General features: G+C 38.7%; 1 protein-coding gene across 1 annotated transcript in view; it reads left to right on the top strand.

The window, feature by feature from the left end:
• Nucleotides 1-9,832, top strand: part of LOC104388852 (adipocyte plasma membrane-associated protein-like) — a 12,875-nt gene extending 3,043 nt beyond the window's left edge. The window contains 9 exon segments of the mRNA XM_009997773.1: nucleotides 207-296; nucleotides 847-965; nucleotides 4,356-4,454; nucleotides 5,895-6,044; nucleotides 6,457-6,508; nucleotides 6,510-6,564; nucleotides 7,763-7,923; nucleotides 8,653-8,848; nucleotides 9,635-9,832. Coding sequence (XP_009996075.1) covers nucleotides 207-296; nucleotides 847-965; nucleotides 4,356-4,454; nucleotides 5,895-6,044; nucleotides 6,457-6,508; nucleotides 6,510-6,564; nucleotides 7,763-7,923; nucleotides 8,653-8,848; nucleotides 9,635-9,832 — 1,120 coding nt within the window.
• Nucleotides 9,833-12,181: the final 2,349 nt, after the last annotated feature.

Raw genomic sequence — 12,181 nt, 5'->3', positions numbered from 1 at the left:
GCCGCCACGTCGGGCGGTTCCTGCGGGGCCCCAGGGACCCCCAGGGGTGCAGCCTGCCGTGTCCTCCTTCGGGCTTCGTTTTTAGTGCCGGAATTCTTCCACTTTTGCACAAAAGTTTACCCCTCTTTCTCCCCTCCCGGCCTCCTCCTGGGCGTGCAGGAGCGTTTGTTTTTGTGCAGTTGTGGTGTGGTTTGTTTTTCTTCCAGGTTCCCACCGTGGGGGTTTCCAGTTGCAGTCCTTGTGGCTTTTGCTGGCGTTTACTTTTTGCCATCTCCTATTGACCCAGAGCCGTTCATGTACGTTCCTTTCATTAGTTTTTAGGTTCACTGTGTACTTCCGTCTGTTGGGTAACACGTCTGCTTGCAGAACTTCTCCTACACTTCTCCTCCTGCAGGAGCATACAGAGCATGCAGCTTGAGCTCGTAAGCAGGAGAAACTGTGCTTCTCATATAAAACTGGAAGATAGAAACACTTTTTGAAACAAGTGAATGTTACTGCGCTGCAGTGTTCCTACCTACGTGCGGAGAGGTTATTATTAGATCTCAGAGTAGTGATAGAGAATAAAACTTGCCAGGATGATGGCAATTTTGTGCTTGTATTGATGCCAAGAAAAAAAAGCCTCTTTAAAGTCTGTGTTCTTTTTAGCCTCAGCCTGCAATCTCCACAGAATTGTTAATTTAGTTGAAGTAGTAGTTTTATTAAATACCAATAGTTTTAGCGAGTTCTTTAAATAAAGATTTTGTTACTAGTACCTCTGGAATAAAGTCCTATTACTTTCCTTCAAATAATTGTGTAGTCCAATGTTGTTTTGTTTCTTATATCCTATTTATAATTCATTTGGTGCAGTTTTGAAAAGCCACCTGCCTTAGTTGGATCATTGCAAGTGAATAAAAAGATTCAGAGCGGACGGAGAATCTTCACAGGACAACTGAAAGGTCCTGAGTCTTTTACTGTTGATGATGAAGGCAAGTAGAAAACTTCCAAATGGGTAAAGTGAGCATCTGCTACATGTTACACATCTGAAAACTCTGCTTGGTCAAGTTATTAAAAGGGAAGAATTACTAAGTTAAATCCAAAGAAAGAAAAACATGAATACATACTAAATGATTGCTCAAAAAATATTAAGATAACTGTATGTTCTTCTGTATCTTCACATTTGTAAGCATTTCCTTGGAAATGTTCCAGAACATTTTGTTACCTACTGCTTCCAAGGATGCAGCAAAAGTCTTACTGCTGTATTCAGAAACACAGCCCCACAAATTGCTAATATGGAAGTCTTCTTAAAACATAATTTAAAAAATGTATAAAATGGAATGTTCTTTAAAAGTGACATGCAAGACTAGCTGAAGATTTTAAAGTTTTTGTAGGAATTTTTCCAAATGGGAGTCTAAGCTTGGGCTTTTGACAGGGAACTAGTTACAAGTTTTGCCTTGTTTGTTGGGTTTTTGTTGGTGGTGGTGTTGGTGTTGTGTTTTTTTCAGTTCCAGGTCTCCAGAAGCAGTGTTAATTTGCTGCTTGGGCTCAGTCACCAAGCACACTCATATCAAAAGGTGTTGCTGAACACAGAGCCAAAGAGAGAAGGCAAATTGAGTTGTTTTTAAATGTGCATATTTCTCAAAACCACATTTTTTAGAACAGCTTGGAATACAAAATAAATTCTCACTGCAGTTTAAAACCTCCTCTAACCTATCCTCGTGATTCACCTTAGTTGTCTGGCAGCTGTGAGGTGGCAAAATGCAGGAGCCTTGCAGATGGTGGGAAGCAGAGGGGGCTGAACCAGTCTCCAGTAGCACGTTTTGCATCTTTCCAACAACTCTCTTACTCAGAGTGTGACTGAAGTGGGGACTGCAATGAAAGCCCAAGCCAAAGACAGGAGAGACACTGTGATCTTCCCCTTAGGACACAGGTTTAGTGCTGTGGACAAAGGACTTGCCTGTTCTGGAGGAATTACTTTCCTCTCGATGTGTAAGTGGATAAAATGGATTCCTGCATTAGCCAGTGTGAAGAAGCACACAACCCCCAGTCCAGAGCAGCTTGAGCCAGGCAGTTCAGACTCCCTCCATCCCTCCCTCACTGCTGGGGTTAGTTTTATGGCATTTCTCAAGGAAATACTGAATACCCCAGGATATGTTTGAAACATACTGCACAGTGCTTTGTGCTGCAGAGGTGAGAGGCAATCATCTGCAGCCTTCTTGGTTGCTGCTCTGCAAAGTGAAATTGGAAGTGTTTTCAGTCATTGTAGCTTAGGCCTGGTAGGGACCTAGCTCAGCACCTTGCACTGAGGCACTCACTCCTTCCAAGTGTCTTCTCAAAGCTGTTTCCTTCCTGCTTTCCTGAAAGGTGCTGTTTTAAATTGTCTTTTTGTCACACTTCTTGTTCTCCTATCTCTTCCTCTACAAGTTTCATGAAGGATAATGTTCACTACTGGATATTTTGCAGAGGATATTTTAAATATGAGGACTAATCCTGCAAATGCCTTGAGTTGTCAAAGCTAACCTCTTTCATGATGCTGTATCAAGGACTGTTTTGGTTCTATTTTTCTTGAGTGTTTTAATGCTACCATGTGTCTTCCCTGAATGTAAGGGGTTTTTTAGGAGACTGGATTCAGTCAGTTGAAGTCATACAGGATGACAGGTTGTAATACCATGTTGTGGTGATGCTGCCTCATTTAAGTAAATGCTGCTTTCCATATGAATAATAAAGGATAGTAGGGGTAATTGGAGTAGTTCTGTTTTGCCTTTACTGCAAATACCCAGAAGAGATCTCTACTGCAAAACTCACTTGCACTAGCTAGATGAATCTAAATATAGTATCACAGCCTTAGTGCATAGCATGATAGAAAATAGCATTACTAGTCTAAGATTTCTCTTTAAACAGAATCTGGTATGTGATCAGGAATTTCAGCTGTTTCCAACATGTCTCGGGAGGCTTAAGAATGCCAGGTTATCTCATGACAGCAGAGTTCACACTCTGTTTTTTCCCAGGCAAAGATGTATTGAGCAGTGGCTCTGAAGTTTTCCCTTTGGATAAACAGGTGTTTTCTGTATGCCAGGAATCCTAGCCAATTATTTTAATCTAGATCTGACAGCTGATACTTTGAGAATCTTCCCTATTTGCTCATAACATTTTTCCATAGATTTGACTGAGCAGATGCTAGACATTTTTATACTTTTGTCTGCTGTGGTGTAAGTGTTCATTAGACAAAGTAAAAATCCGTGTTTTTTTAGTAATACTGACACAGAAAGGTAGCATAAATTTTATGGATTATCTTTTAATTCCTGTCAATAAGTGACTGCACATTTTTTAAATGTAAGCAAGGCTAGGGTGAAAATGCAGGTCACAGGTAAAGAAAATAATGTCTATATTAGTTAAATCTTTGTAAATAAAGGACAAATCAGAGGAATATTTCCAGGCAGTGAACCCAGGCTTTACACTAAAAGTGTATTTTATTGAACAGAAGTGTAGGATGGGTCATGTGAGCCTGGACTGATCAAAAGGTAGAAGATGCTGTTTTTCAAAGGCGAGGCTTAATCTCTGGTAGTGTTTTCCCTTTGATACTCTACACAGAAGTTTTTGGAGTGACAATATAATGTCAAAAGGTTTGAAGACCAGCTGTGAGGGTTTTTTTTTGTTAATTTCAATACTTGAAAAGCAGAGGAGGAAGCAACTGCTAAGCAGGTATCCAATTAAAAAAGTGCTTAGTCCTTTACTACAAACTTGCAACGTTTTGATGTTATTCTGGTAGTTCAAAACCAAAGCAAAATAATCACAGTTTAAAAACCCCACACACTTGTGGGTTGTTTTTGTTGTCTTTTTTTTTTTTTTTTTTTTTCTTAGGATTTTAATGTCCTAGGAGAAGGGTTACTTTCTTGGTTTGCATCAATCAATTTAATGTTTTCCTTTCATCTACTGAACATTGCAGTTAGCTGGTAACATGGCAGAACCCTCAGGACAAAAAGGTAGATCCTGTCAGCTCAGTTAATGCTTTCACTGGTTTTTATTGACAGTATGAGAATGTCCCTGTGAATCTTCAGGCCCATTCTTGATGCCTTGGTTTGCTGCTAACCCAGAGGAGTCTTAAGACAGGTTTCAATGTATTATGTTTATTTAAAATAAACATCTGAACAACTCACTTTTTTTCTACTCTCCAATGTATTATTGCTCTTTCTGTTTTATGAAAACATATTTAAAATTAATGGTATTGTTTCCTGTCTGTTTTGTTGTTTTGTGGGTGCATAGAATATATGAATTAGGAGCAAGAAGGAAGGGCTTACAGTAATGAGAAATATCCTTCTGTTACAGCAAGTTTTATTTGCCTTGGTCTGTTTTAAAATAGTCTTCTAATATACTTTAAGGTAATATCTACACTGGTACTGTGGATGGGAAACTGTGGATGATCAGTGGTGACCAGCTGCATTTCATTACTCAGATGGGGCAAGATGTGCCTGAATGTGGTAAGTGATGGGTTTTGATGTGAAGATTACAACAAACTTGTTCATATACATGTCACTGAAAGAGAAACTGAAGTGCTCTTTTAGCTGTTGTTAACATTTTCTGGGTCTTTCATGGAAATTGGTAAGAGAAGCCTACCATTATCCTGTAGCTTTTCCCTGAGGTAGGTAGGATTAAGGCATAACAGCACACTTCCCTAGCCCTTGAGACTGGATGGCCATTGGATTGCCATTTTAGTAAGGAACAGCATTTTATGGAAGTCCTTCTAGACAAAGCTTTTTGGGGGTGGACTAAAGGCATTTTATCCAATTATTTTCCTGCCTTGAGATAAAAATGTGTTCTAGAAACTCCAAATCCTACAAGGAATCAGAGCCTTAGAATAGCATGTCCTGATACCATCACCAGTAGGTGGACTGCAGGGTTGCATTTTCCTTACTTACTTGTAAATGAGGAAGGTGAACACTGGAATGTTGGTTTTTACCCTGTTTCTTTTCTGATGGATCAAGCAGGCCTGAAAGGCCATTAAAATAGCTGACTGGCTTTAGCCTCATTTCCTGAAAATGTGACAGCTGTACAGTTGCTTTCCCTGTCCCCAAGGCCTTTGTGCTATGGGCTAGTTTCAGCTGAGTTTGAAAGAATTATCAAAGATGACTGAACTTTTTTTGAGTCTTATGTAAATACTTGACTATGTGGAATTTAAGAAACCTTTGGAAATGACTTCAAAGTGATTGATCCATTCAGAGTCAGAACTGAAGTCGGGTGTTAACTTTGTGGCAGCTGTGAGTCAGTCACCTTGTGTTACTGAGCTGTTAACAGCTGCAGTGAACGCTTAGGGATGTTGTCCCTTGCTTACTGGAGAACTGGGGGAAAATACATATTGCGGAGTAGAGGGCATTAGGTCACAAAACCTCAGGGTGCCAAGCTTTGCTAATGTCACTGCTCTCAGGAAAAATGACTCACTATAAAAATACTAAATGTGGTAGATCTGGTTTTTGTAGTTTTACCTGAGGATTATGTATAGGACTCTTCATGTGACCCATGGAAGTTGGGCCCCTCAGCTGAAGGGAAATGGTTAGTTAAATATTTCCTAAAAGCAGTTTTCTGCAGTCTCTTTCTTGGTAAAATAACCCAGACAGCAGCTAATCCATTTGCTTACTGATTTAGTAATCAGTAATTCTTCAGTCATCTTTATAGTTGTCTGGGAAAACAGAACTGAATTTCTTTGAAGGTTGGGAGCAATCTTTTTCTGAAGTCATGAGGAACAGAAATTACTAGACTAATGCTATGCTCTCAGTTCCTTTGCAAGTTAGAGACAGTTTAAGGAAGCTTTTAGGGGTCTGGTTTATTCAAAGATGATAGCTTAGTGCTTTTCAGCCTTTGCATTGCAGGATCTTAATTTTATCAATTTCCTGGTCTTACACATCCTCCTATTTGTGTCTCAGGAACTCCAGACTATGAACCAGTATGTGGCCGGCCCCATGGACTCCGAATGGGTCAGGATGGTAATTTGATTGTGGTGGATTCCTATTTAGGCCTGTACAGAGTCAATCCAAGGACAGGAGAGAAAACCCTCCTGCTATCAAGTGAAAAAGGTGATGCTACAGTTAGTGGGGAAGCAAATTGATCTTGGATTTGGTCCTCATGCTTATGCATAAATTGGAATATCAAGGCACTTTAATCAGTTGAGATCAGTGTGGGGTGTGGGGATCAGGACTGATTGACAGCCCATTTGCTTTATATTTTTCAGGTTGTTTAAAAAATAAAAAGGAGATAAAAGCAATTGTATTTGTCAGAGGTGTTTAATATGTGTTACATTCAGCTGCCACCTAAACATATTTCCATGCAAATTAAAGTAATTTGGATCTTAGGACAAAATAGGGGTAGTATTAACTCTGAGATTTGGAAATGCAATGTCTGAAACCTTAAACTTGTGTGGATCTGAATAATTTTGAACACTTGGTGGTTTTGTGCTTATTTTAATCAGTTGTCATTTTCATTAACCAGGTGTGGATGGGCTGCCTTTCAAGTTCCTAAATGGATTAGAAATATCAAAGAAAAATTTATTTTACGGATTCAAGTAGCAAGTGGGAAAGACGACATCACAAATATGAGGTGAGATGGGGTGATCTTTGTAGCCATTTGCTCAGGCAGCTTCACTGTTAATTTTTGTGCTGGCAGCACTGTGTAGCAGGCTGCAGAAGGGACGTGATTTTTTGAGCTTGTGTTTTAGCCAAGCATGGTTTGAATGTTAGAGCCCTGAGGCAGAGGATGGGCTGTGCTATTCTGTAGCTGCTTTTCTGAAAAAAAAAAAAGCAATCCCAAACCATCCATAACCTCTCGGTATGACTACCCAGAGAAATTGTCATGTGATACACTAGAGTCTGGATTTTTAGAGCCTGTTCTTTCTCCCTGGTATCTGTCTACAAGCATGTTCTTATACTGCAGTAAATTCACGGTAGAAAATTGCTGGTGTGCTTGCAGTCTCTTTTCTTTGTAGTCATAGCCTTGTGTAAAACATTATTTAGAACACATTGTCTGTTTGTAAAGCTGAAATTCATTGCGGTCACAGATGTAAAGTTTATGTAAAGTCTTTATTACCAGAACTGTGGAGAAAATTAAGGAAGGAATCACATGAAGGAAAATATGCTTACGGGGTGGGAATCAACATCCAAGTTATTAAAGGAAAAAAAGAGAACAGTTGAAACCTCTTATGGGTTGCTTGCTGTTTCTTGAAACTATCAGAACTATTGTTTGGTGGGACATCATCTTTGTCACTTAGCATTTCAGACTTGACAGGGGGTTGCCAGTACAACTGACAAACATAAAGACAGTTTCCTCTTCAGAGGGCTTATGTGTATAGAATTCAAAGCTACCCTGTGGCTTTTTACCAGAGGAAACTTCCTCAGGTTATTTCATATCAGAAGTAGAATGTCAGCTGTTTACTTGCAAAACACCCATGAGTGCTCTCTGGTTTGATCTGAAGAAGCTGTAGTTGTTCCCAGAAACCAGATAGGCCTCGGTATTTTGCTGAAGCAGGAACTGCATCATAATGTATTTTGAACTCTGGGCTTTATACCCCCCACGTTCCTCCATTTTTGCAAGAATGCTGTGATCAGCCTGGGAAATGCCATGAGCAGAATCCTTTGCTCCTTCAGTCGTGCGAGCTTGTTGTTTTTATGAAGATGCCATCTGCCAGTCTGTAAGGTCAGCTTTTATCTAATTAATGTTAACTCAACTTCTGAATCCTTTTTGTTCTAATTGAAACCAGGTATTTTGGTAGCCTAGTTTTTCATTAGCTGTATTGATTAAGGTAATTGAGACAAACCATCTTGGTCGCCTCTTGGCCTATGACCCTGTAACAAGGACGGGAAGAACGATGCTCAGCGGCTTGTACATGGCAAATGGGATTGCACTATCTCCCTGTGAAGATTACATACTAATAGCAGAAACCAGCATATGCAGAATCACACGGTATGCTAACCATCATTATCCCCCTAGATATAAAATACGAGGTTGTATTACACATTTTTAATCGATTTGTAGCCATGGCTTTCATGTTGTCACTTTTCTGTTTTTTGGGCTTTGTTAAAAATGTGAACTGAAGATGTGCAGTTCACAGGGTTGCTGCTGCAGACTTGGTCTAAATTACTTCTATTGCAAGAGTCACACACAGGTTTTAGTTAATGCTAGGTGGAGAGTAGCAGTTGCTCTTCCCTCTGCCAAATGTTTTTTATACCTATTTACTGATATATTTGGCCCTAATTCCTTCATACTCAATTACAATTATCTGGATTACCCCATTGTTACAGTTGCAACAGACCTGAGAGGACAAGTGTCACTGCATGATGATGATGATTAATTAGCGTAACACCTTGTTTTAAAACACTAGAATTTTTTTATTTCATGGAAGTTTTTTAATCCAAATTAAATAGTTTTAACAGGCATATTTTGTACCAATAGATTTTTTTTAAAATAGAATGGAGGGGGCACCCTTTATTGTTATACGTAGACAGATGAGGTTTCTGATCAATCATAGTTACTCAAGTTTTAGTCTCTTTTTGCATTTACTGCTGCAGACTCCTTTTTTTGTATTTTGAAAAGTTCTTTGCATGATCAAAATGATGGAGCTTCCATGCTGTTAAGCTTGCTGTGTTCTGCAGCAGCCACTCTTAACTCATATACAAAATTCCCTTTTTGCAGCTATTGGCTGAGTGGAACTAATGCAGGAAAAAAAGAAGTTTTTGTGGACAACCTGCCTGGGTATCCAGACAACATCAGATTATCAAATACAGACTTATACAGAGTTGGAATATCTACTACTCGCTTTCCTAGTTTATTTTCTCCTTTTCTGGATGCTTTAGGACCATACCCATCCCTGAAGAGACTTATTGCAAAGGTAACTTTGACACTGTGTAGCATTAATTATTGGTGTCACAAAAATGATAATTTTTTAAGTATAAAAGAACTTGTTATTCTTCATGAAGAAATGCAAGAGACTGCTTCATCTTTACCAGCCAGCATACCAACACATACTAACATTGATTTTTCTGGAACATATTAGGATTGTTGTGGGTTTTTTTTACATATTAACACCCAACAGTTTTACTGTTGTGTACTATGGAGAACCCATTTATAAAGTAGAAAAATCAGTATTGACAAAAATATTCCATAATTGCAATCTCTGAGCCTGGTTTTTATAGCAACGTGATCCTGCCAAGGTAGGTGAAGGCACCTTTACAGAAAAGATGAGGATTTTGCTATAGGAATAAAACTCTGTTAAGTCATTTTTGCCAAGCAAGAGTCATGCTACTTTTTTTAGGAACCACCCTGCCTTTTGCCTAGAGCTTGCACCACTGAAGTGGGTGATTCAGCGACATTCCATTGAGTCCCTCTTATTCCTGTTTTTAGCAAATGGGTGGCTGGAGGAAGTTCAAACAACTTCCACACATTCTTGAGCAAGGAGGCACTGCCTGCACTCTAAGATTAGTGAGCTTTAGACACTTGCCAGCGTTAGACACAGCCCAGTGGATATTATCAAAAGGTTGTGACAACTGAATCCCACTAGAGCAACATCTGGAAAGCAGTGTATTAATTAGTATTGTCCTTTCTTCCTAGTCATGGAATTTCTTCCCCAGCCCCTTGACTGAAGTGTTAACACTGTGCACTTCTTTTTCTAAAACAGGTGACTCCGTTATCATTCTACAGCATTTTTCTTCGCAAACATGGCTTGTTCTTAGAGATTAATGACAAAGGAGATATTGTGGCAAGCTTCCATGACCCTGATGGCAGCATCACTTGGGCTGTCAGTGATGTCTTTGAGCATGATGGGAAGGTGTATCTAGGTAACACAGAGCTGCCTTTTCTTGTGGTGCTACAGTAGATTTTATAGTTTTCCTAAGCTGGAGGATCAAAAGAAAGAGCAGCATTGTTTCAAGCAGCTGTAAATTTGGAAGATTGCTACATCACTGAAGAAGAAATGAAACTGATGCTATGTGGTTAAGCAGAAATGAAAATAGAATGCAGAAACACTTGTCTTAGAAGCTTGTGAAAGCCTCAGATTTAAGTAGGTTAAATGTGCCAAATCACCTTTGTCTATTGTTCAGAAAAGAGTTACGTATTTTTAAACAGTTACACAGACTAATCCAAGGAATTCAACTCTGTAACAAGGATTGAGGTGAGTAAGTAGCCCATATCTTACTGTTGCTCACAGTTCCCCTGTTGGAAAAAGTCTTATGTAGGATTTTATTCTTCCTCTTTCCCAGAGGCAGAACACACTGCTTTTAATAACAAACAGCAGTTTCTCCACTGTCTTTTTTGTTCAAGTTTTCCATCTGTTCAACTATATCAGCTTCCAGGGAAATTTGACCAAGTAGACCTTGCATATACACTTATTCTTTCCCCTCAGTGCTTCTTCCTGGTGCAAAGAAGCCATGTCTTGTCTTGCTAGAAGCTGTATGTAAGGTTCCCTGTGACCATATAAAGGTTCCACAGTGGGCACTGTTAGGTAGTAGGGCAAATAAGCAGAACAGAAGCGTGACCCAGCCATACAGCTTGATCCTGTGGAAAGGTTTAACAGAAGTTCAGTAACAGAAAGATGGGAAGTTTGATAGGCAGTTTATTTTTTTCTTTCCCCAAAAGTGCAGCAGTGAACAGGGTCCTCTGGAAGGGCACTTTCTAAACCAATGTTCAGAACAGCAGAAGTTAAGTACGCTCAAAACATGCTACAGCAAAGTATGCTCACATACAGAGAGAGAGAAATACAAATCAAATTCATTTTAATTGAATCACAATAAATGACAGTTGTCTCATTATGATGAAATATATTTATCTTGTAGAATCAACCTTAAATTGAAAAGGTATCATACCTGCTTTGGGTGTGTGTTTGCATATTATGTGTCCCTGTTACAGTTTTATTCCTCAAAATGAAGCAGCCCAGTGCTGGGTAAGCAGGTAATAGCTGTATTAATTTATGCTGAAGTGATGATACTGAGTGGTTTTTGGTTTAGGATAATGTAATCAAGTTTTAATTTTGTTTCTCCCTGTATGGTATTTACTTTACCAGATTAGATAATTAAAATTCACAGCTCTGTTTTTGATAATACTTTTAAAATAAGAAATAAAAATCACATTTTACTTAAACTCAACTCTGTACTGGTAAGGCCCTTTCATTTCACACAAATGCCTTAAATGGCAAGGTATATGTACAGCCACAGTTATATGGCGTATGAAATGAAATATCCATGAAGACTATTTAGTTTTAAAATCACTTAGTTGGGAATTAGCTGTGGGTAAGAATCAAAGGTCCTTCATTCTGTTTTTTTTTAATCATCAAGGATAAGAATTAACACTGTTCATTCAAAACTGTAAAAATTCTCAAAATTAACTGTTTCATGGAAAAGTCACCAGACAAGTGACAACAAACTCCTCTAAAAGCAGTGGAAGGCAGGCAGCTGTTGGTTCCTTTTCTTCTTTCAACTACATGCTTTTGCTGATCAGCTCTTAAGTCTTTACCAAAAGTGCGAGTGAAGCAGGTATTTTCCTGAACCCCTATTCTGATTAATTTAGGACTAATTTCATTCTGAATTTCAATTTAAAACAACATTTACTACCTATGACAGATTTCAGGTATAGTGTGGTTCTCTGACAGCAACTAAGTTATTGAGCCTAGTTACAAAATGCTTTACAGAAGTGTTAATTGGAGTAAAACATCTGGTCACACATACTGAACAATCTCTATCAGTTCTGTCAACTTTCATATTTGTTATGAGGCAAGAAGTAAATAATTCAAAAGATAATTTCCTTGTTATGGCTCCAGATCACTTTAAGAAAAGACAGTGTACCATCTGTACCCATAACAGTTGCTTGTTTTTTTCTATGAAGCAGCCACATAACGCATGTTACTTGCACAGAAACAGCTCAAGTAAAACCTGACATATGGCCTGGATTCGATAGAACTGTTAAGGATTTAACGTGCAGCAATCAATATATTTCACACTAGCCTCCAACACAGCTACCAAAATAAATTTTGTACAAAGAACAAGTCTAAGTTGCTAACATTATCAGAGCAAAACGCTACATAAATGAACTTCAGGTTTAGCTCAGTGTGCACAAAAACGCTTGAGAGCTTGAAAACAACTTTGGTTTTGTTTTTAAAGACAAAACAGAGCCTTGAGGATGTTGACAGGCAATACTAAGGCTTAAGACACAAACAAAAAAACCCCAACAAAAT

Source organism: Chaetura pelagica, unplaced genomic scaffold, assembly GCF_000747805.2.
Source record: "Chaetura pelagica isolate M959 unplaced genomic scaffold, ChaPel_1.0 scaffold314, whole genome shotgun sequence".
NCBI lineage: Eukaryota > Metazoa > Chordata > Aves > Apodiformes > Apodidae > Chaetura > Chaetura pelagica.
The sequence above is the reverse complement of the archived record's forward strand: the minus strand, read 5'-3'. Positions and strand labels throughout refer to the sequence as shown.